This window comes from Hylobates moloch, unplaced genomic scaffold, assembly GCF_009828535.3.
Source record: "Hylobates moloch isolate HMO894 unplaced genomic scaffold, HMol_V3 SCAFFOLD_24, whole genome shotgun sequence".
NCBI lineage: Eukaryota > Metazoa > Chordata > Mammalia > Primates > Hylobatidae > Hylobates > Hylobates moloch.
The window spans coordinates 18,763,180-18,787,938 of record NW_026652299.1 but is presented as its reverse complement, the minus strand read 5'-3'; the positions used below and the strand labels follow the sequence as shown (position 1 = coordinate 18,787,938).

Below are 24,759 nucleotides of genomic sequence, written 5' to 3'. Positions count from 1 at the left end.
AACGACATGAACTCATTCTTTTTTATGGCTGCATAGTATTCTATGGTGTATATGTGTCACATTTTCTTTATCCAGTTTATCATTGATGGGCATTTGGGTTGGTTCCAAGTCTTTGCTATTGTAAATAGTGCTGTAGTAAACATACATGTGCATGTGTCTTTATAGTAGAATGATTTATAATCCTTTGGGTGTATACCCAGTAATGACATTGCTGGGTCAAATGGTATTTCTGCTTCTAGATCCTGGAGGACTCGCCACATTGTCTTCCACAACGGTTGAACTAATTTACACTCCCACCAACAGTGTAAAGGCATTCCCATTTCTCCACATCCTTGCCAGCATCTGTTGTTTCCTGACTTTTTAATGATCATCATTCTAACTGGCTTGAGATGATATCTCATTGTGGTTTTGATTTGCATTTCTCTAATGACCAGTGATGATGAGCTTTTTTTCAAACGTTTGTTGGCCACGTAAATAAGATTAATGAAAGCAGAGATTAGAGTGGTGGTTACAGAGGTTATGGGGGTGTGAGAATGCAGAGAGGGTGGTCAAAGGGTACAAAATCTGTTGAAAATAGAGTATTATACATCTCAAAATTGCTAAGAGTCCATTTCCAATGTTCTCACCACAAAAAATGTTAAGTATGAGGTGATGGATATGTTAACTAGCTTGATGTAATTATTACATGTTGGATCATCAATCCTAACATCACTTTGCATGCCATAAATGTATCTAATTATAAATTACCAATTTATAATTTTTTAAAATGACCAGTGAAAGCTTGTTGGGTTTAGTACAGAACTGGACCTAAGTTGTTCTGATAGCTTTAAATATCACTCTAAAAGTGGTTTCTGTGGTTCTCAATCCTGGCTGTGCATCTGAATAATCCACAGAGTTTTAGAAAAATACAGATGGTCACTTTCCATTGTAGACTTAAAAGAGCTGGGATTTCCTGGGTTATATTCTAGACATCTGAGTTTTTAAAAAGCTCTATTTCTTCTCTGGTTTCATCCCCCTAGCCTGCTTGCAAATCTCATTCTTGCATTCATACTTCTCTCTCCTGCATCATCGATTTCGCCGTCTCCACTAGAACATGGCCATTGGCACACTAACATGCCATACCATCAGCTGCCTTTTGAAGAGTTTCTCTTGTACCCTATTTCTCTTCAGTTTTGACTCTCTCCATGTCTGACCCACTTCAAGCCTGTCTATACATGTCTCCACATGTTTTCCTCCCTGCCCACTCCCATCAGAAACTGTTGTTATCCAGGTCATAGCTGACCATGTCTTGCCAGAGCTGAGGATGGATTCTGTGCTCCATTTTGCTGGTGCTCTTAGCAGCACTCGACAAGGATACCCTTGGAGCACTTTCTTCTTTAGGTTCCTACAACACTTCACCTTCCATTTTCCTCCTATCACACCAGATACTCTCCCCAGGCTCAGATGCTGGCTCCTCTTCCTCTGCCAGACCTCAAAAAATGGGGAATCTTAGAACTCTGTCCTCTACCCTCTTCTTGTCCATTTACAGTTACTTCTGATAGGACTTTAATTAGTCCCACAAGGCCAAGTGTCATCTGTATGCTGATGACTCTCAAATCCATATCTCTAGCTCTGCCCTGAACTTTGTATTTCCACCTGCCCATAGAACATCATCACTTGAATGCTTAATAGGCATCTCAACTTAACATGGGTAAAAACCAACAGACAATTGCATGCTAATTTTGCTAAGTCACCTTTCCTCCAAGGCTTGCCTCTCTCAGGAATTTGGTACAACCTCACACTTAGTTGCTAAAACCAAAAAACTAGAAGTTATCCTTCTCACTTTTTTACTTATATTCTACATCCAATGGATCTGTAATTCCTAATAGACCTTACTTCTGAAATATATTCCTGGGCCATTTCTTACTAGCATAGTATAGTGGAGCCATACATTGAGAGTTCAAATTCTGACTCTCTCACTGACTACATGACCTTGGGCAAAATTTCCAACCTTTCTGGGGCTCATTTTCCTCATCTGTAAAATAGGGATAATAGTGATAACTACTGTTGGGCTCAGGAAAAATATCCCCAAATGAAAGCCTCAGAAGTCAAAGTTTTTCTCTGATCTTCTTGTCCTCCTGTCTCCCAGCTTCATTTTCCCCTAGTCTAGTCATAGAAACTGGAATCCCTCTTCTCCAAGGCAGGTCAAAGAAACCAGAAAGCTAGACATAAAACCTAAAAAATATTACTCTAATTTTCCTTCTGTTTTTCTATGTAAAATCTGACCATAAGGAAATTATCTGACCTTGTTTGCTATAGGTCATAAGACCCCTATTCTAGAAGAAGTTTTGCCCCACACGCAGAAGGAAGGAATGCTGCAAAGAGAGGCCAGTTAGAATCTAGACAGGCAGGCCTCACAGGGTTTCCCCACTCAGTCTATTACCATTAGATCATACTCTTTTTTTGTATAGCCATCTTTATACACGGCTCTCTATACTCTGTTGAACCTAAGCATAAAAATGGACAATTTCTCCTGTGTCTTTGAGTCCCCATTCTGAAGGCTCCTATGTATACACACTGAAAATAAATGTGTATGCCTTTTCTCCTATCAATCAGTTGGCCTTATGTCAATGATTTTCTGTGAACCTCTAGGGAGCCAAGGTCTCCCGCTGGTCCCCATACTACCATATCCCACAGGGCTACGAAGATGAAAATAGCATATATAAACATAAATGGTAATCAGAACAGTGTTGGGATATAGTAAGCCCTATAGGAAGGCTTGCCAACATGGTTATTATTATTCCCATTACCTCCCTGTAGTCCAATAACATTAATATGATATGATTATCATTCCCTATTAGTCCTAGACATCTACCCTAGACTAGTCTACTCATATTGTTTGTCTGAATCTAAAAACAACAACAAAAAAATACCTTCTACCTGGTCTCCCTGCTCCTCCTATGTCCCACTATTAGCCCACAAAGCAGAAGGATTTGTCTTTATAAATGAGAAGTTACATCATTGCTTCTTCCCAGTTTAAAATTCTCTAAATGGCTTCCTTTTACATTTATATCATTTTCAGAGTCTTTACTGTGACCATGGCCTATACGGCTTAACCAGGTCTGGCCCTTATCTACCTCTCTGAACTCATCTTCTTCTGTTTTTTTCAAATCTTGTGCCTTATGTCCCAGGACACACTTTTTATTTCTGTTCCGTGGACTTGCCAAGCTTTCCAGCATCTTCAGGTGGCTTTTCACCTTTGCAGCTGCCTCCTCCTGGAATGTTCTTCCTCTGATCTTCACACTGCTGTCTCCTTTTTATTTTTTATATTACGCCCAAATGGCTGATGTCAGAGGTCTTCTCAAGTAAACACCTCTCCTACCCCTAGCTCTCATTCTCTCTACTACTACCTCAACCAACTTTTCTTACTTACAGGCATAATAGTTACCTATTTGTTTGCTTATTTATTATTTGATTTAAGTATATGCTTCCTGTATCTGCCCACTGGGGTGGGGACCAAGAAAACTGATCTAATCCCTGTGCAAAGAACACATGTTTGGCCCATAGAAGATATTTAATATATATCTATCGACTACATGTAATTGTGATGCACAGCCAGGTTTGTCTATTTTGAACTAACTAATTTTAAATAGGAATTAATGATTAACAAAATGCTTATGCACAGCACTTTAATTGTCATCCTTTCGGGGAAAGGTATAATTGAGTAGAAAAAGCTGTTATTCACCTTAACACATTAAATTGCCATATTTTTCTGCACAAAATAAATCATTCCTATAAGCGGCCAAGTTCTTTCAACCTTGAGGCTATCTAGCTAAGTCATCAGCACATGCTTTTAGGCTTAGGACTCTCAGGCGGTGGCAGGCCTGTTCTCCTTCTGGCTAGAAGCTGAGAATCAGAGATGACATGGGAGTTGGGAGTGAGCAAAGGGAACATCCAGCTTCACTTTTAGTCAGGTGTGCAGTTGGTCCCTGAGTGGAGAGAACGGCCAAGTGGGAGTGTCAGGAGCGGGGCCTGCAGACAAACAAATAATGTCTTTCAAGGAACATGCCACGAGCAAATCTGGGGCCTGAGTGGGGCAAATGCCCAGGAGTAGGGAACAAGGAAGACTCCAGATGAAGCCAGTGGATCCTGGAGGGCAGGTCTGGGAAGATCCCTTGAACCAGTGGCTTCTGGTGGGGTGGGAGAAAGGAGTGATAGTTTCATAGAAGGGACTTGAGACATGGCAGTGCTATTGAGAATGGTGAGCTGTGTTCTAAGTCAAGTAAGCAGTCTCTGAAACAGGAGCCTTGAAAACCCAGACTTTTAAAAAACATAGAAAATGCTACACTCAGGCACTGAGAAGTTACATAAAATGTGCAAGTGGCATCCAGATTGTCCATGTGTACCCTATGACACCAATATACACCAAATGATTTCTCCTCCAGGCACCAGGACCCCAAACACAAATTACGACTTAAGCCCAGGGGAAGCAGTGGCTGGGTAGTGAGGGTAAACGGTCTACTCTTCACCATGAAGAGCTGGCAACAGCCGAAACCAACGTACTCACTAGAGAAAATAAGGCTGAAAAGAAAAAGGGAAAGTGTGTATAATTATAATTTTTATAATTTTGACTGTTGGCACTGGAGGCGTTTTTAGGAAGGTAAAGGTCTTAATTAGGACAATATTTTGCCAAGCATGGGGATGGTATGGAATGAGCCCATGACGTGGCATGCAGAGACCTAGACAGCTCTGCAAATTAAAAGACAGAACTTGGCTGTGGGAGAAGGTGGCTGAGGGAGAGGAGAGTAAGTGGGACAGAGCTGGCCACGTTCTAAGGCAGGGAGAACTGAGGAGAAAGCCTCCTGAGAAATGCCCTGCAACCAAAGGACTGGGAGGAAACAGAACTACATATATATATATATATATTTTTTTTTTTTTTGCATTTTTAGTACAGACGGGGTTTCACCGTGGTCTCGATCTCCTGACCTCGTGATCCACCTGCCTCGGCCTCCCAAAGTGCTGGTATTACAAGCGTGAGCCACTGCACCCGGCCATGGAAACAGAACTATTAAAAGACAGAGTTGAAGGCCCTTAGCCTCCAGAATATTCTGCCATGACCCCATATCCTTCCTAGGGTTGGATTTTGGAAAAATCAAGTAAAGGGGCCTCTGTTTCATAGGAGGTTGGTGCGTGGAGAAGAAAGAGGAAACAATTGACGAATGTGAGTAGGAACTTGCCCCAGAAATGGTCACAAGAGGGAATGATACAGGGGTGGCGGCTTGGGGGGGGGGTGATTTGCTTAGACAATATAACTTAATTTTCAAAGTCAGGGGCTCCTCAAGTTGTTTTTGAATATTATTGTCACAGTAATCAAGAACGTAATATAGATCTCTGCATTTCATTTTCCACACCTTCTTAGAACCTGTTGGGGGAGCAGGAACTAAAGAAGACTGCTTTCCACCACCCTGAAAATCATTCCTTTCTGTGATCCACAACACCAGGGACCAAGAGATTAGGGCATACGAATATGGTAATTTCAAAAACATGCTGATGGGGTGCTGGTGGTATACTGGTGGGCCTAGCTGCCTTCCAAAAATACGCTAATGGAAGACATTCTTTGTTTTTTTAAAATCTTGTTGTGTGTCACATTTTTCCAAAGTAATTTTTGACACATTATAATTAATTCCCCTGCAATCTTCCAAGGGAGCATTTCATTAAAGCCTAAAAATCCACATGGGGTCTGTGACCAGCTCTGACTGCAGTCTGTCAAAATCAGTTCTCTATTTTCCCACAGTAATGTTTAACCCATGCAAAGATCCTAGACACTGAGAATATGGAGCAAATATTTTAAAATAAAAAAAATTAAGTAGTATATAAAATTCATATGAAAATTGAATTACAGGTATGACAAAAAGACAACTATATATTATATAAGAAGATATATTTATATATATTTACAAACTTATATATTTGTATTTCTTATTTTACATACTTTGTTATAAAATGAAATAATCTTCTAATACCTGTTCAGGTAGAAGATAGTAAGATGTGAAGGCAAGGAGAAAGTTCATTTAATATTGAACAAAGAATTTTAGGAAGCTAGCAGTGACACTATGACTATAGGAAATTTAAAAAATAAAATAGTTTTATGAATTAAAATAGTGGGGCTTAATGGCACTTACACATATCATCTATTGCATTCAACTAATGCTGGAATCAAGAGTTGTTGCCTGAAGCGTAAAGAACTCGGTGGAAGGAAAAAAGATACTGCTTCTCTTTTACTCACTACAGTTTAAGAAACATTTGCTGCCAAATACATTTTTTAAAGACCTCTTAGCTCAGTTAAGTAAAATGTCCTTTTCATTGTTGTCTCTAACACAACATGAACTAAGATTAATTTTCTCTGTAGTCATAAACAAAAACTAACAATTTCAGTACACGGTTCTCTGGGAGTAAGAAATGGTAATATCAGCTCTTTCCTATTGTGAATCTAGTTAATTCAACCTCTAGACAAAGCTATGAGTTTCTTAAAACTCAAATGGGAACCTCAGTTTCCCTTGAGAAAGCTTTCCTACCTTTTATAGTGACTATCTTCAAAAAATGACAAAAGAATGAGAACACTTGGGGAGACAAGGGTGATTCCTAGCTCTTTGCCCAGAGGGAGTTGCTAGCGATTCCTTCAGTTGATATTTGTTCTGCTCTGTGTTTGAAGCTACTTGCTTACCTGTCTGCCTTCGGTCACGCAGGCAAGTAGCCCAACTCTTTCATTCACAGTCCTGATATTATTAATCATTGTGCCCAGATTAGTAGGAACAACATTAAGGAAAAGGAGCAGGTTTGGTGTGGATGAATAAAAGAGACTATGCACCAGGCATCATCTTAAAAATAATTACACACGTAATCCTCATTACTTCCCTGTAAGGCTCGTTACTATTACTATCCCCATGCTTTCAGCTGAGGGAACAGAGGCACGGGGAGCCTAAGTAACTTTGATGGTTTCAAATCTAGAAAGTAGTCGAACAGGGATTCAAATCAAACCCCAAGAATTGAGCTTCAAAGTGCATAATCTCACCATTCCGCTTTATTATCACCGAGGAAATTAGTGTAAAATGGATATGCTCATTATAGACAATGTGGTAGATCTGAGATAGAATTGCAGAAACCAAGCATAGAAAACAAGGCCCCTCCAGGTCTTCTTTTTTTTTTTTTTTTTTTTGAGTCTGTCGCCCAGGCTGGAGTGCAGTGGTGCAATCTTGGCTCACTGCAAGCTCTGCCTCCCAGGTTCATGCCATTCTCCTGCCTCAGCCTCCTGAGTAACTGGGACCACAGGCGCTCGCCACCACGCCCGGCTAATTTTTTTGTATTTTTTGTAGAGACGGGGTTTCACCGTGTTAGCCAGGATGGTCTCCATCGCCTGACCTCATGATCAGCCCACCTCGGCCTCCCAAAGTTTTGGGATTACAGGCGTGAGCCACCGTGCCCGGCCTCCAGGTCTTCTTCCTTTAAGCTAGTAGAGTTTTCAAGATTCTGTAGACTCTATGGTAGAACTGCGTTTTTAGATGTTGGGTGAAGGCCCTTTATAAGCTTATCGAAAGGAGGTAAGTGAACTCAGAGAAAAAAAAAATCTTTGCTGAGTCTTTAAGCATGTGACATTTCAATCAAGAACTAGTAACTGGAATGGTCTTTGATGACTGCTATAAATATTCATGAATTAACACTTGAAATAATGTCCAATGCCACTAAGTAACAGACTGGTGTTGTCACATACTGGTCTGGAGGTATCTGGAGGATGCCAGTGCTCCAAAAAATCTCCTTAAGTCTCCCTAGCCAGTTTCAGCTCCACTGTTAGATGCTTTACACATTTAATTCCTGCACTTTTTTTTAAAGTTTGACTATACTTCTTAAAATCTCTGTGTGTGTGTCCAATCATCTTTACATACTATTAAATATTTTACTTAGTCATTCATTCATTAATTCATTCATTTTACCCCAAACAAAGTAAAATATGACATAGCCCCTTCCCTCAAGGAGCTTGCAATTTTAGGAATTAATCCAGTTTGACGCTGAATTTAAGTTAAAATCAATTACTGCCCTATGTACTCCTTTTAAAACAACATAAGGTCAAGACCCTTTCAGTGCTAACTTTTTGCTCATCGTAGACAAATCTCAGTAGGAAATCGTAGATCGTATTAGTCTGGGAGAACTCAAAAGGGAAGATTTATACTCACTCAAAACCAGTGCCAATAAAAGAAGCAGAACACTGTTATTTTTCTTGAAGAGTGTAAAAATTGCTTAATTTCTTACCTCTAGAGCTTTCAATCTCTCTAATAGCAATTTGGTCTTTTCTTTTCCCTCATCTGTACTGCTGCTTTCACTCCTCGCATCCTCATTAACCACCATGTGAAGATCTTCCACAGCTTCCTTATGTTTTCTCTCTTCCTCTGACAGCTTTTCCTGAAGCAAGAAAGAATTACTGTTTTCAATAATCTCCACTGAAAAATAAGCAAGAGTGTGAGGCTGAAAAGGCTGGAATCATTCTCCTGCGTGTGCATTCTTCTGGGGCTGGGAGTTTACTAAACAAATTCTGAGAGGAGTTTATTTTTAAAAATGAAGTAGATATTTTTACTGAACCCTGGAAGGACAAAGCCATTGGGTCGCCATCTCTCAATGCAGATGTCCTTTGCACAGTTGGAAAAGTGACAAAGCCAGCAAAGCCATAGGTGGATTCATGTGGTTAATCCAATTTTATCTGCACAATGAAACTCAGCTATACTGCAAACTGTGGAAAAATACATCAATTTTGATACCTTGATTTGTGAAAGGCATAGCTCCTCAAGATAGGATCATTAAAGTCACTGGACATGCAGCCATTTAATTAAAAGAATATAAAATCACAAAATACTGAAATAAGAGTGATTTCAGAATTCAAAGCTCACACCTATTAGTTCTTTCAGCTCAATAATGACACAAATTTTAAGGATCCCTTAGTCCCTTTCTGTTCAGCGTTCGTACTATGACCTTGAGGCAGACATAAAAAGTTATTTTGTCTTGACTCACTGTTGGAAGCCCCTCACTCAACCTTGTCTCTGGAAGCTTTTTGAAAGTTGAGAAGTATTAAGTTAAGCCTCATGAATAGCTCTTGTTTTCAAGGGAAAAGGAACTATCAAGAGATTACCATATTAAAAAAAAAATCCATTTTGTGCATGGAGACTCTTGCTCCCCACAACCAGGTGACATCCTTCCATTACACTATTTAATTCTAAACACAACGCTGCAGAGATCTTTGCTTTAGTGTAGCTGGTTGTCAACCATCTGAACAAAACTGGATTATCAGTGGTAAGAGACTTCTCTATATTTTAGTACTAAGCTAAGATCTATTTGCAAAAACAGACGCACGAAAGTAGCATTCTTACCCTCAAGGAGCTCATACAATCTACTTAGAAATGAAGAACATAAGAAGAAAAAAAAACCACAGCGTTTTCAAACTGTGTTCATCAAGGTGCTTTGAAGGTTCCAAAAATATTTAAGTTATTTTCTGAAAACAAATTACAAAGTATGTAAAAATATATCTTAATGTATATATATACATTTATACATACATATGTGTCAGTGTATATGTGTGTATACATAAATCACTTTAGACCACAAAGTCAGTGATTCATCCATGTGAACCTGTTAGGTACAGATTTCAGGATCTAATTTCTTCTGTCATCTCTGTATATATAAATGCACAGTTGATTAGAAAGGTTGTAGTTCTTTATGAAATCAGGCCCAAGCATGCGTAACTGTATACCATGTGCAGGTATGAGTTCAGCTCAGATAAATGCCAGGCAAGTTTAAGATATACATCCACAGGCCAAGAAAGAAGTCCAGGTCATGGTAGCATTTTTATAGCTTTGATTTTGTAGGGTTTGGTCACCTGTCAGACTTACATTTCCATGATAAGGAATATGAAGTTTGTAGATACTGAACCGTAAACAAAGAGGTACTTTTACTTCTCTTTTGTGGTTTGGGATGACTGTAAGTAAACACTAACTTAGGTTGATGAAGCAAGCTGTTTTAAAATTATCTTCATTTTACTTTTCTATATACAGTTTTTCATTCATCACTCAGCATATGCCACTTATATTTTATACATATACATATGTATATATGCACACATACATATATCCACACATACACATACACATATACACAGTCACACATTGCTTAGGAGATTTCATCATTGTGTAAACATCACATAGCGTACTTACACAAACCTAGATGGTACAGCCTACTACACACCCAGGCTATATGGTACCTAGGTTAGAATCCTATATACCATGTTACTGTACTGAATACTGTAGACAACTGTAACACAATGGCAAGTATTTGTGTATCTAAACATATCTAAACATAGAAAAGGTACAGTAAAAACATGGTATAATCTTATGAGACCACCATCACACATGGGGCCTGTCATTGACCCACATCTTTATGAAGTGCCTGACTCTGTGTGTCTGTGTGTGTGTGTGTGTGTGTGTATGTGTAGAAGCATCCTGTAATAATCAGAGCTTAATAGCTAATTAAAACAAAGAAAAGCCACTGGGGCAGTAAATGAAAAGCCAAAAGACTTTGGAATGTGACAGCCAGATTTCAGGTCTACCATTTATTTAGCAGTTTGGCAAATGATCTTAGATAAACTTATTTATTTATCTATTTATTTTGAAATGGAGACTTGCTCTGTCACCCAGGCTGGAGTGCAGTGGTGCGATCTCGGCTCACTGCAACCTCCACCTCCCACCAGGTTCAAGTGATTCTTCTGCCTCAGCCTCCCGAGCAGCTGGGATTACAGGCGCCTGCCAACATGGCCAGCTAATTTTTGTATATTTAGTAGAGACAGGGTTTCACCAGGTTAGTCAGGCTGGTCTCAAACTCCTGACCTCAGGTGATCCACCCTCCTCGGCTTCCCAAAGTGCTGGGATTACAGGCCTGAGCCACCACGCCTAGCCTTGGACAAACATTAATTTCAATAAGTCTTGATGTCTTTGTCTCCTAAACTCCTAAATGAGGCTAATGTCAACATATATATACTCACATACCATATAGTGAATTCTTGTTATTCACAATGGTTATGTTCTCTAAAATTTCCATGAACAGAACACCAACTTAGGAAATGTGAAATTATTGTTCCTAGGGGAAATACAGAGTTAGGTTCCTGTGAGCCCCTGGTCACATTTTCATTAACCAGCCATTATATAATCTTGTTTTATGTGTATTTCTATTTAAAGACACCTTATATTTAACATATACTGTCGATTCATTGACATTGACCTAACAGCCAACAGCACTGTAACTCATCCTAAAGGAAGCTTATCTAACAGAGAGGTATTTTATCTGTAGGGCACATCACAGCCTGCGGGTGGTTAGGAACACCAGACAGTGCTTAAGCACTACACTCAGGGCCATTTCAAACAGTGAAATCACCAACAAAAAGCACAAAATACAAAAAATGTATCACTAAATAGACCACAAACAGGACACCAGTTTATTGCATGAAAGCTAAAACAACAAAGGCACAGTGCTGCCTTGCTCCATCTCAGCTAGTAACATGAACCTTGGGTGACTAATTTTTCACCATTCCACATATGTTCACGAATGACCACAAAAGTGACACAAGTATTGATTTTTGGGTTACAAATACATTTTTGTGAGTAGACAATTTGTGAATGCAGAATCTACAGATAATGAGGAGCACTGCCCTACTGTACACACACACACACACACACACACACACACACACACACACTCTTAAAGTACCTAGACACAGTGCCCAAGTATTATGAGGTAGAAATAATTAAAGACAATAAGGATTATATATGAGTATTTAGATTACATAAAATGTCAGGGTCACTTTACATAATTTGAAGAATGGGCAATCAATAAAAGCTGTGAGACATGATTCTATGGAAACTGAATGTGGCTCATACTCTAACACAGTGATACAACTTAAATAGAGAGGCATAGGGTGGGTGTTTGGTGAAAGAGAAAATTTTAAAAGGCTCCTAGTCAAGAGTAAGTTTTCTCCTTACAGGTTTATAAGGAAATCAGTTTGATTATAATAGAGAAAAGCTTTTTGAGAGAATAGTTGAATAATAGGATTGGGGAGAAAAGGAGGGGGAGAGGATGCTTGGAAATGAGACAAAAATTCAGACACAATTCATTCATTTGTTCATCCAACAAATGTTTTGTTAAACACCGATTATGGGCCATTTGCTGATCTAGGTACTGGAGTATGGAAAACAAGACAAAGTTCCTATATTCCATGAAATTATATTCTAATGTTGGGAAACATGGCAAACTCCAAATCAAATCTGTAAGTAATATAAGGTATTAGTAGCTGGTGGTAAATGCTATGAAGAAAATAATATCATGTGATGGAGAGTGGTATGGTTGGGGCAATGTTAGATGTGCTAACAACAGAGTGAGGCTGAGTAAGGAGGTGGCCGTTACAGCGAAGGCCAAATGACGAGGAGGAAGTAGCTGTGCAGTGGTTTAGGAAAGAGCATTCTCAGCAGAAGGACTAGCAAAGCAAATACTTGTGGCAGGGCCAGGCCTGCCTTGCTGGCCAGCTGAGTGAGGGTCTGCGGTGGAGCATAGTGACTAAAAGAGGAAGGCTAGCAGGAAATGAGATCAGAAAGAGAGATGGACCACAGAGGGTCTTGCGAGGCATAGGAAGAAGTTTGGATTTTATTCTAAGGGCACTAAAGAGGAACTGAAGTCTAGACATAGGGGAGTGGTAGGTTCTGATTTACATTTTAGAAACATCATCCTGACTGCTGCAATGGAGAATGGGCTGTGGAAGGAAGGAGCTAGGAGACTAGTTGGAAAGTCTTTATACAGAAGGAAATAAAAATCAGGAATATTTTGAAGTTTGAATCAGGACTTACCAAAAGCAGTTCTTATGGTGGTTCAGAAACTACCACAGATGATGGGTCAGATGCCCTGAATTCAGTGCTCAGATTTTACAACTTTGGAACTTTCTGGGCAAATCATTCCAACTTTTTAGGCCTCAGTTTCCCCCAGAGATAAAGCGAGGAGTTGGACTCAATGTCTCTTCCAGTGTTAAAGTTCTAAGAATTCAATTACTCAAGATACAATTTTCAGAAAGAAAACATTGTCAAGGCACTCAGTGGTAGCAGAAATGACAAGAGAACAGAAAAAAGCACCTCTACATTTTGTAATAAGAAGGTTGTTAGTGGCAACTTGAGAGCTGTTTGACTAAAGTGTGACAACGGTACCCAAATTGTCAGTGGTTAAGCAAAAAGTAAAAAGGGAGAAAATAGAGGCAATTTTCTCAGATGCTCATTTGAAAGTTTGGCAGGGAAGGAAATCTAAAGAACTGTAGCTGAAGGGCATTGTGGAGGCAAGTGGAAACCTTTTTCAAGATTGAAAAAATGAGGTTGTTTGAAGAACTAAAGAGAAGAGGGAGCACCAGAGAGAGTAGCAAAGGTGGGAATGTACGAAGAGATTTCTAAAGCCAAGAAGGCGGGGGATGAAGGGCACTGATAGAGGAGCCAAGGTTTGGAAAATGCAGTTCCCTGTAAAATATCACTTACTTACTTACTTACTTATTTATTTTGAGATGGAGTCTCCCTCTGTTGCCCAGGCTGGGGTGCAGTGGTGCGATCTCGGCTCACTGCAACCTCCGCCTCCTGGGTTCAGGCGATTCTTCCGCCTCAGCCACCCGAGTAGCTGGCATTACAGGCAGGTGCCACCACACCAGGCTGATTTTTGTGTTTTTAGTAGAGATGGTGTTTTGTTATGTTAGTCAGGCTGGTCTGTAACTCCTGACCTCAGGTGATCCACCCACCTCAGCCTCCCAAAGTGCTGGATTACAGGCATGAGCCATACTGCGCCCATCCCCCTGTAAAATATCACTTACAGTTTAATTTCTCAGTTAGCATTTCTAAATCATTAGTGTCTAGCCTGAATTCTTAGAGAACAAGGAATTGAGTACAAGCAGCTCATTTGGGAGATGCAGGAAACACCAGCAGGGAGGTAGGGAAGTGACTCAAGGAAGGGAAGAATTATCTGACCCCAGGATGAGAGAGCTGAGGTGTTGGTGCCCCAACCCTGGAGGAGTCATTAGTTGAGGCCAGCTCTTGAGGCATTCATTTCCTGGCTCTTCCAGCCTGCTAGAGGCAGTGAGGCTCTGTGTAGTTCTCACGTAAAAGTGCTCTCTGACACAGATCCTGGCAGCTGGAAGTCACGGGGCCACTTTGAATGGTTCTGGGGTGTAGGTACTGCCGATGTGCTCATGACAAAGAGAGTTCAAAGCTGCTCTGATGTAACGCCACCCAGGACCAAAAGCCACATCCGCATGCTGCTCACAGACTAGTCACTGACCTAAAGGCATTCTTGCCGGTGCTCTACATGACAAAATGCCCTGATGCAAATCCAGAAGGTGGGGTTCTCTCTTGTTTCTTAATCATTTAAGATTAGTCTTTTGTTTCTTAATCATTTACCAATGAGAGTATTAGAATATAATGTAACATTGAGAAAGAGAGAAAATGGAAGGGACACATTTAGAGTAAGTGAATGAGCAAAAGAAACAAATAGGTGGAGAGACAGAGGTAGACGAAAGACCTGAGAGAGCGGAGAGAAATGTGGCTATACCCTATTCACAGATCACCATAGTGCATTTTAGATAGAATAGCAGTTGGATTTATCTTACACTCATAAAAACATGACAGTATTTTTTAAAAAATCAAGTATATGGATTCTATCCAAAAATAAATAACTTATTTTAATCAGAAAAAATATCACAAATTTTAGGTCCTTTGCCAATTAAGAATCTGAGATATACACAGTAAAAAGGATATAAGACAGAGAGGTCAAAAATGTGTAGTGCTAAATACTGTGTATTTGTCTTATGCACCTCCAAAAGGGAAATAAGAAAAATAAGCCAGGCCCACTCATGAGGATGTCAAAGTTGAAGAGAATAAGTTGATTCTAGAGGTGACCTGTTTTCATTTTTATGGAGTTTAATCAAGAGTGAATTCTATAAAAGTGAAGCTACTATACAAACAACTTTCACTCCCCACATATTTCATATATGATTGAGACCATAAGTTTGTTTGCCTCAACAAATACCAGCTAGAACTCAGAAAGCTAAAGATTTAGGAGCTCAGTTTGCATCGAAGGGTTTAAATTAAATTTCAGCTTGTCGCTACATAAAGCAATCCTTAGATTAGCTGTAAGTTGCTCTAAGTAGTAACCAGGGTAATGATTCACCTTTGGCAGAGCACTCATCTTTTGTTCTCAAGCAGTCAACATCATCAGGCCTATATAAAATACCATCAATCAACACAAAGTTCTGGAATGCATCAAGAGAACTCAGAGGACAGCCCAGGAAGCTTGGTTAGTCCTAAGAGAGGGCAGCATGGCTCTTCGTGGATGGCCAGCTGCTGCTCAGTCTACGCCCTTCCCCAAAATGTGTAAATGTGACTTCTCCATCTTCTAGTCACTGGCTTTCCCCATTCCAGGACACAGGAGGACTCAATCAATATTCCATAAGGTTATTTTGTAATTCATTAATCAAGCTATTCAATTAATATTTGCTGAGCAGTTCCTATATGCTGGCGCCGAGGAATATGCCAGGCGTACAAAAGTGAAAAATACACATGTGGCCCCTGTTCTCATGGAGCTTACAGTCTTGCGGAAGAAGATAGCTATTAATCAAAATGTCGGGAGCAAACACAAAATAGCACTGTAGTGTGTGCTGTGAGGAAGGGTTTCAAGGTGCTTTGAGAACAGATAACAGAGTGATATAAATGAGAGGTTGGGAGAGGTTTCCCAGATTGAGGTGAGATCCGAGGGCAGAGTGGGACCAGGAAATAACCATGATGTGAGAAGAGGGGAGGGCAACTGGGAAGTCCAAAAGTAGGCCAGGGTCTCTGGGGAGGGAGATGAGGCTAGATGGGCAGATGGGGCTAGGCCACTTGACAAGGAGTTTTGTCTTTACCCTCAGGGAAATGAGAAGCCATTGAATGGAATGCCACTAACTATTTTCAAGTATGGTAGCAGTGAGGGTAACATGGTCAGATGTGAGTTCTGAAACCTCTCTCTGATACGGTGTGGATGGATTGGGGGAAGTTAACACAGATGTCAGAAAAACAAGATGCTGCTGCAACAGGCTATGTGGGAGTTGAAGGAACCATTATTAAAACAACAGTTCCACAGAATAAGAACCCACAGTTTGTAAGGTGTTCCATAATTCTGATTGTTTAGTATGCACTTCCTGTAACAGTGACAAGCAACATTTCCTTATTTCAATGTTTCTCAGAGAGTGGGCCATCAGCCGCCAGCATCAGAGTCGACAGGGGCTGGGGGAGGAGAAGAAGTGCTGCTTGTTTAAAACGCAGATTCCTTGGTGCACTCTGGCCCTAGTGACTCACAATACCTGGGAGTGGGGACAGGAATCTGTCATTTTAGAGAACACTACAGGTAATTCTAATCCAAGATTAAGTGCCTCTGGACAAACACACTTGAGCATAGAACATAAATCACTTTCACTTTAGAAAAGCTTTTGAGGTTGCATATTTGATTTAATTTCTATTATTAACAAGTAAAATGAACAGATAATTAATCATCCAAAGCAACATTCCCTGGAGAGTAAGAGTGGGTGTGGCTATTAATAGTACACTGGAACAGTAGGTGTAACCAAACAAGCTGATACACATTTACCTATAGCTTGCTAACCCTACTTCAGTAATAGATGTCCTATGCAAACTACTTTACCTTTGAGTGGTGAGAGACCCATCAAAATTTATATCTGAGTTCTGAGACTCTGGGGTTCACTATGTTATGATTGTTCCTTTTCATAGAAGCAGATGGTATTAACAGCTTGTAACTACTTTCAGTGGCTTCCACAGCAAAGGGCATTGAGGCTCCAAGAGACAGGTTCTGTGTTTGCAACAATGAAGGGAAACATATGTCTACAACTCTTTTGCTTAGAAAGCCTTAGTAATTTAGGCCGGGTGCGGTGGCTCACACCTGTAATCCGAGCACTTTGGAAGGCTGAGGCAGGTGGATCGTGAGGTTAGGAGATCGATACCATCCTGGCCACCATGGTGAAACCCCATCTCTACTAAAAAATATACAAAAATTGGCCGGGCACGGTGGCTCACGCCTGTAATCCCACCACTTTGGGAGGCTGGGGCGGGTGGATCACAAGGTCAAGAGATTGAGACCATCCTGGCCAACATGGTGAAACCCCGTCTCTACTAAAAAGATACAAAAATTAGCTGGGTGTGGTGGCATGCACCTGTAGTCCCAGCTACTTGGAAGGCTGAGGCAGGAGAATCACTTGAACCCAGGAGGTGGAAGTTGCAGTGAGCCCATATCATACCACTACACTCCAGCCTGGCAACAGGGTGAGACTCCGTCTCGAAAAAAAAAAAAAAAAAAGCTTTAGTAATTTAAAAACAATGCCTGCTTGCCCCTTGTTTTAATTAAATAAAGAGAGAAATCTGCCCATCAGTGTCCCAAATGAGGTAGAAAAGTGGCAACTTGTTGTCACAATAGGCTCACAATTTCTCTCATAAGAAAAGTAAGAAGAAAAGTTGGAGCATTTTCATCCCAACCCCAATACTCACTTCCACTGGGTGGATATGATTGCCTAGTTTTGTGTACAAAGGCTTAACCTCAACACGGTGGCCCTTCTGCCTTCTACATCGTCACTAGGGGAGTGACTCTAGGTCTGTCTGAGTCTAGGACTGTGAAGATAACTAAAGAATCCCAAATTATGGCAGAGGGGATAGGCAGTATATATTACACTCGGACATACCTTGGTATTTCATTTGACAGTCAACCTTCTTGCAGATCATCAAGCACCATCTCACTAGGATCTAAAAGTCTATTCTTCTCCAGGGTAGAGACATCTAGCCCCATTTTTAGTAAGCCTTGGAACAAGTAGAAGTAAGAAATCTGCATTCCCTCCTAACTCTGCCACTAGCCAGCTGTGTAATTTTAGTTATCACATAAATTCTCTGTCCCTCAATTTCTTCATCCATAAAATAAAATGCACAAACATAGACTCAATCAAAGGTCTCTTCTCGCTTTAAATTTACACAACTTTGATCATCTGTAAAAACTCAACTTTGAAGGATAAATACTGAACTGCTGAAGTTCAGGGGTTTTTAATACATAATTTCATTAAGATTAGACTTGCCTAGAAGATTTCCTGCATAATAAAACTTTTGTGCTTCTTTTCCAGAAGTGTATCTCTATCTTCCCATTTCCTCACCTTCTTGGAAAAAAAAAAACAAAAAAGAAAACCTTCTCTTTTTGCTGTGTACTTTTCTTGGGCCCTAAGGTTAAAGCTACCTGTAAGAAACAAAAGGCCAGTGAGAGTTTAGTGAAAGATACTCCTAACACTTTCCAAAAATCATGCCTAATATGAGCCCTTGCTAATGGCATTTGCTTATGGGAAGAATAGTCCCAAGTAGCTCTTGGTTGCAAGGCCTTAAAAAAACAAAGACAATTCACTCATCTATTTTTATTATTATTAACTCTGACGGTGGACACAAAGCATCCATGTAGTAACACTGCATGTATCCTGATGGTAATAACAGTTACCCTCTGTTTCCAACTCAATCATTATTTTTCTGATGGGGACTATCCTTAAATCTTAGCACTGTAGGGGGAAAAACTCTGAAGTACTTACAGGTTTTTAACTTGATGGCAAAATGAAATTATGGGGATATGAACAAACATCCAACTTTAGGAACTAGTCAGTTGTAGAAGTTAAAACAGAACTTCTTCATTTTGAATATCTAACCATGTGTCAAATCCACCTACTAATTCACAGCAAAAATATAAAAAGCTGTAATTTAGGACTGTTCACATGAGGCAGAGATTAGGGTGGTGTTAAAATGAAATATGCTCTTTCCAGAACACAAAAGACATAATAAATAACGATTCATATTTGTATAACATCTCAGGGTTAAACCAAGTGAGTTCAGACATCCCATTTTACATACAGCAAGGGCTATATAGGGCAAATATTCTGGACTCCCTTTACAGACAAGGAAACAGCCTCTAATGGGTTGTTAGGTGACCTGTTCAATAGTAAGTGGCAGAGCCAGAATTTAAATACAGTTCTGATTTTGGACGTCATGTTCTTTCCACAGACTCGGTGACCTCTTTTGGACTTTGACATACATCTACAGATTTATCCCTAATGGTAGTAATTCTATCTGAGAATCTGTGATCTTTAGCCAACTGCGAACCATGCTACTGTCAGCGTTTCTCCCAAGATTCCCAGGCCATTCCTCTACAGAGTTGGTGTTTGTATCAGAAATGTCAGGTCTGGCCTCAGATGACGACCAGCAGAATAGTTTTAACAAACCACTACCACTTCCATAGTTAATGATGACTCAATTAGTTCAAAACATAAACACGCACCATAATAAGACCTAAATGGAAATGCAGAGAGGCCAGCCGTCTGGCTGACAGCCGCTCCAGTGTGCCCTGGTTGCTTCAGCTTCTGTGATTTATTTACTCATTTGTTTTCTGGTGGTGGGGAGGGGGTGCAAAATATATTGTCACTTTAGATAGCACTTCAGCAAATACCATAACAACGTTCCCAGGGATTGCTAGCAGCTTTTGTTCAGCACTAGCATACTAAATTTTAAAGAGGGAAAAATAGCGTCAGATAAATCACGGGATTTTAAAAGAATATCCCAATTTGTTCACAGTTTAACATTACTACTGTCAGGCAAAACATATAAACCTCTTCTTTTTCATCTCTGGATTTGACTTACAAAGAGAACTAAGCACATGGTAAAATCCCCAAGATTAAATGTGTATGATGGATAAGAGAACAAAGTGTTTTCTTTATGTCTCTAATATGAACGCACGACCACGGACATATCAATCCACATCTCCTCCACATTACTCTTCACTCAAAACCCTCCTCAACATTGCCGACTGTCTTCCATATTGAACAGATCCCGTGGACTTACACTAATAAATTTTCAGATGATGCTTTTATTGCCTGCTCCATCTATCAGCAACATTTATTTCCCTAAAAAAATAGCCCCAATTCTAAAACCACTTTACATAAAGGGAAACTCTACTGTGGAATAGAATGGTGTGAAAAGTTCTCCTAGATTTTCATTAAAGGTATGCTCCAGGTGGCTGGACAGCTACGAAGAATAATAACAGAAATTATGTCCTTGTAGCCCATGGGTAGTTGTTTGAGTATAAGCTGGGCAGATAGAAACCAAAAAAAGAAGATAAGAATGCCATGTAGATAGGGAATTTCGGCGGGTAATAGTTAAACTTAAATGCTTAGAGTCAGGGAAAAAAAAAAAAAACCTCATAACTTAAGGTTGAAATTTGCAATTCAAATTCAATCCCCCTTTATCCTGTTTTCTAAAGGCATTCACAGGGTAGGGAAGCCAAAGGGCTTCCATATGGAAGCTGAGCTCACGGACTTAGCAAGGGCCATCCCAGAAGCAACTGACAACCCAGTCACTGCCTTGTAAATGGTAGGTAGGTGGCTAGAGTACTGCTGTCTATTGTACTCACTTACAGCAGCCATGTGTCTGAGATTCCCTGACAGAATTTTAATCAAAATAAATTTAAGCCAATATAAAATTTTCTACCCATTTTGTCACAAACGGATGAACCTGGAGGACACTATGTTAAGTGAAATAAGCCAGGTACAGAAAGACAAATATCACATGATCTCAACTACATGTGGAATCTAAAGAAGATGAACTCAGAATCAGAGAGTAGACTAGCAGTTACTAAGGGTTTGGGTGGAAGCAGGGGTTGGGGAGATATTGGTCAAGGGATACAGAATTTCATTCAGATAGGAGACCAGGCGTGATGGCTCACAACTGTAATCCCAGCACTTTGGGAGGCTGAGGCAGGTGGATCATGAGGTCAGGAGTTCAAGAACAGCTTGGCCAACATGGTGAAACCCCATCTTTACTGAAAATACAGAAAATTAGCCGGGCATGGTGGCACGCGCCTGTAATCCCAGCTACTCGGGAGGCTGAGGCAGGAGAATAGCTTGGACCTGGGAGGCAGAGGTTGCAGTGAGCTGAGATGGAGCCACTGCACTCCAGCCTGGGTGACAGAGCGAGACTCCATCTCAAAAAAAAAAAAAAAAGAGTTAAGTATACTTAGCAATGTATAATTGAAAATTGCCAAAGGCGTAGATTTTAAGTGCTCTCACCACAAAAAATGATAAGTATGTGAGGTAATACATATGTTAATTAGCTTGATCTAGCCATTCACAATGTGTGTGTATTAAAACATCATGTTATATATAATATATATACAATTTTATTTTTTCAATTAAAAATTCTAAAACAAAATAAAAAAAATTCTATCTCACTGTTCTCCAGATGACCCAGGTGCTCAAATTTTTGTTTCGGAAAACGTGGTCAATATCATATCATTTTTGTGTGTGTGGCAATTGCTGGCAAATAAATAGTTATATATCTTCTAAGCTTATTAAAATGAACTGATTGAAAAGCAACTGCTTCTATAAACAAAGAATTCTTTAAGTGTTTAAATGAAATAATAATGATAATAATAACACATAGCTCCTATGGAGAAGGGAACTTCTCAGTCCAAGCTCAGTAAGTAGATACTACATGCAATTCGCCAGGTCACAATTATAATGTAAGACTCTCAGGGGCAGGAATAACATTTTCTGTATCACATCCCTATCACCACACACTGCACAACACAGAAGGCATTCAGCAAATGTCCAATGTTGGTGAATATGCTGATGCTTTACCTCTGATGACACTGGGAGCAAGAGTATTGCTAAACTACTTAACTATTCCTAAGTACTTTCAACAGAAAACATTTTTTAAACAAGTATTTTGGCACCATAGACACAAAACAAAAAACCAATAGGATATTTGCACAGAAGATAAAAGCACCACTGAATTGATTTTCTCTCTTAGAAAATGAGATTTTGCACACTTATCCTTTAACTGACACCCCCTGCCACATGCATCTTCTCACATAGGAGCAAATCAACTTTTAAGCCATAAATAGTTGTCTACCCTAAGATGCCCTGGGAATTTCTGGAGATTCAGAGACTAACTCCCAATCAAGGTACTCTATTCCTCTCGCCTTCTTCCATCCTGGGGTGACCTAAAAGAAGAGCTCGAATAAGATGCATTAACTATACTACTTTTGAAAGTCAGAGATAAATTACATAGTTAATTCTCTTGGGGGCTCATGTCAGAAGAGTGAGAAGCTCCACCTACTTGCACCTAAATGGAACTTAAGGATAAAGCAAGAAGACTACGCTTTTTCTAGTACCCGCTGTCTCTAGTCAGGCAAAACTCAGTGCATAGGGTAGGGCCCAATTGCTTGAGGATTTGTACTGAAGATACTTTTGCTAGTGATACTGTCCTGGTGTACTTTTTGACATTAAAACCATTATTTTTATCCCTAACCCCTGAAAGTGGCAGGAAGCTATCACTTGAGGTGCTTCTTTGTCACACAGTGGGATGTACATTCTGACAAACCACTCACAGCCTCAGTGGGAGTAGAGAGGCAAAGAGCTACTTGGCGAAGACAGCTGTAATCCTGCCAGATGACTCATCTTGGTAAAAGAGGAAAGGAAATTTAGGCAAATTAGCAGGAAATAAGTATGATCCTCAAGGGCAATTAGAAAAGTCAGAATATGTATGTGAAAAAGCAATAGGAAAGTGCATCCAAAACCTAGGTAACCAGTTTCTTCATGCAAAATCTCTGTGTTTAAAGAATAATAAACTGGCCAAGCTGTGGTTCCCATGACACATGGCTCTCCTGGAAAAGCTCTTCCAAATTATTCCAACTAAATAGTCTTCTAGATTTCACCAGTAGCCATCTCAGTGTTAGGCAACCAAGTACATCTTCTGTTGCCACAATCATAGGGAGGGGAAAGTAGAAAACTATCCACTGAGCTGGATGCTGGTTCCAGGTCTGCCACTCGTGGGTGGTATGACTTTGGTAAAGCTACTAGGACACCTGTGACATCATTTCCTCATAGGCAAAATGAGGTGGTTGGATGCTGGGGGTAATATTTAGCTCTGAGAGTCAGTGACTTCAAATTACCTGTCTTGCCTTCTTTTCCTCCTTCTGAGCACCTAAGACTTGCTGACCATCCTGATCGCCCCACATGGTGACTGACCCGCCTGCGTCACACTACAGCTCTTTCCTTAGAAACTAGACAGAAGCTGGCCACACGGTGCACATCAACATGACAGTAGTTGGGAAACATGGCCTGTGGTCTTGGCTACATGAATAAATATGAGATTATCCACATCTCAGTGGATATCCATCTCTGAAGCAGCCCTCGTCTCTAAGATCCTGGATGATCACTTTATAGACTTCTGCCCACGACAACCCTGAAGCATTCTGGCAATAATTCCCACTAAGCTGTAAGGATGCTGCCCGGTTCTTCATCTCCCTTTCAACCCAGCAAACTTAGCAGTCCTGTGTGTCAAAGATTATGCCAGATACTGATGGGAGAGTCAGAAGCAATTATGGTTAGGGCCACTCTAGAAACTCAGCTCTACACGTAAGGCTTTGAACTTGTGGGGCTGAGAAGGGTTCGCTGTGAGAATCATTCCTGCGGCCTGGCTGGCCCACATCCTCTCTGCCAAGCTTCCACTGAATTTCCAGGGCCTGTCATTATGTCAAGAAAAAAGTCTCAGTTTGGTAACTCTCTAACACTTGCTAATTGTTCAACTTTTAAAAAAGGAAAACAGGCCTCAAGCTCAGTTAGCAGGCACCACTAACTAGGGCGAATTTAGAGTCCTGTCTTTTTTTTCATTTAGGCCATAATGTCCTCCTACTAACGCAGATGAAATGATTTTCTATTTCTAGGAAGGTTTTTCCAGCAGCAGGGTTTTCCTCCACACTCTGCGTCTTCAGACACCTCTGCTATTTCTCACCCACCCAGTCCAGTCTAGGCTCTGAACAGGGCCCACCCCACGCCCTAGTCACTTTCATTAGTGACCCACTGACCTCGCTGCCCCATGCCTACTCCCTCCCTTGCAATGAGCTTCCTACCAACCCACGCTTCAAACATTTCTGGGGACTCCTCAGAGCCCCGAGAGGTTAAGTAATTCCCCAAACATCAGGCCGCTTGTGAGTGGCTGCTCAGTGATGATCTGAAACTAGGCTGTTCGCCTCTGAAGGCTTTAAACTTAACCAACATTCTCTGCTTCCTCTCACCAGAATACCCATAGTCCTCTGCTTTCTTGCATCACAGTGCCCATAACCCTCCGCTGTCTCTCATCAGAGAGCCCACAGACCAAAGGATATTCCCATTTATCTGAATTTTACTCTCTTTCAAAGACCAACTCGACTCCCATCTTCTCCAGAAACTTTGCATGTCTCCTGTGCAGAACGCATAGGCGGGCCACTCTACGGTAGAGGATGGTGTTGGGTTAGTGAAAATGAGACCACAGCCACAGGAAGCTTTCACATAGTGAGCAAGAAAAATCAGCCAAGCCATGAAGTACAATGATTTTTTTTTTTTTTTTTTTTTTTTTTTTGAGACAGGGTCTCTGTCGCCCAGACTGCAGTACAGCAGTAGGGCCATCATGGCTCACTCCAGCCTGGACCTCCCAGGCTCAGGTGATCCTCCCACCTCAGCCTCCCAGGTAGCTGGGACTACAGGCATGCACCACCACACCCAGCTAATTTTTTATATTTTTTGTAGAGACGGGGTTTCACCACATTGCCCAGGCTGGTCTGGAACTCCTGGGC

The 24,759-nt window shown here is 40.6% G+C and overlaps 1 protein-coding gene across 6 annotated transcripts in view; it reads right to left on the bottom strand.

The window, feature by feature from the left end:
* The window catches only part of NCKAP5 (NCK associated protein 5), a 998,748-nt gene that overhangs the window by 279,845 nt on the left and 694,144 nt on the right, over positions 1–24,759 (bottom strand). For all 6 annotated transcript variants that reach the window (XM_058434310.1, XM_058434311.1, XM_058434312.1 and 3 more), the window contains one exon: positions 8,284–8,433. In XM_058434310.1, the coding sequence (XP_058290293.1) occupies positions 8,284–8,433 (150 nt within the window). The remainder of the gene's footprint in view (positions 1–8,283; positions 8,434–24,759) is intronic.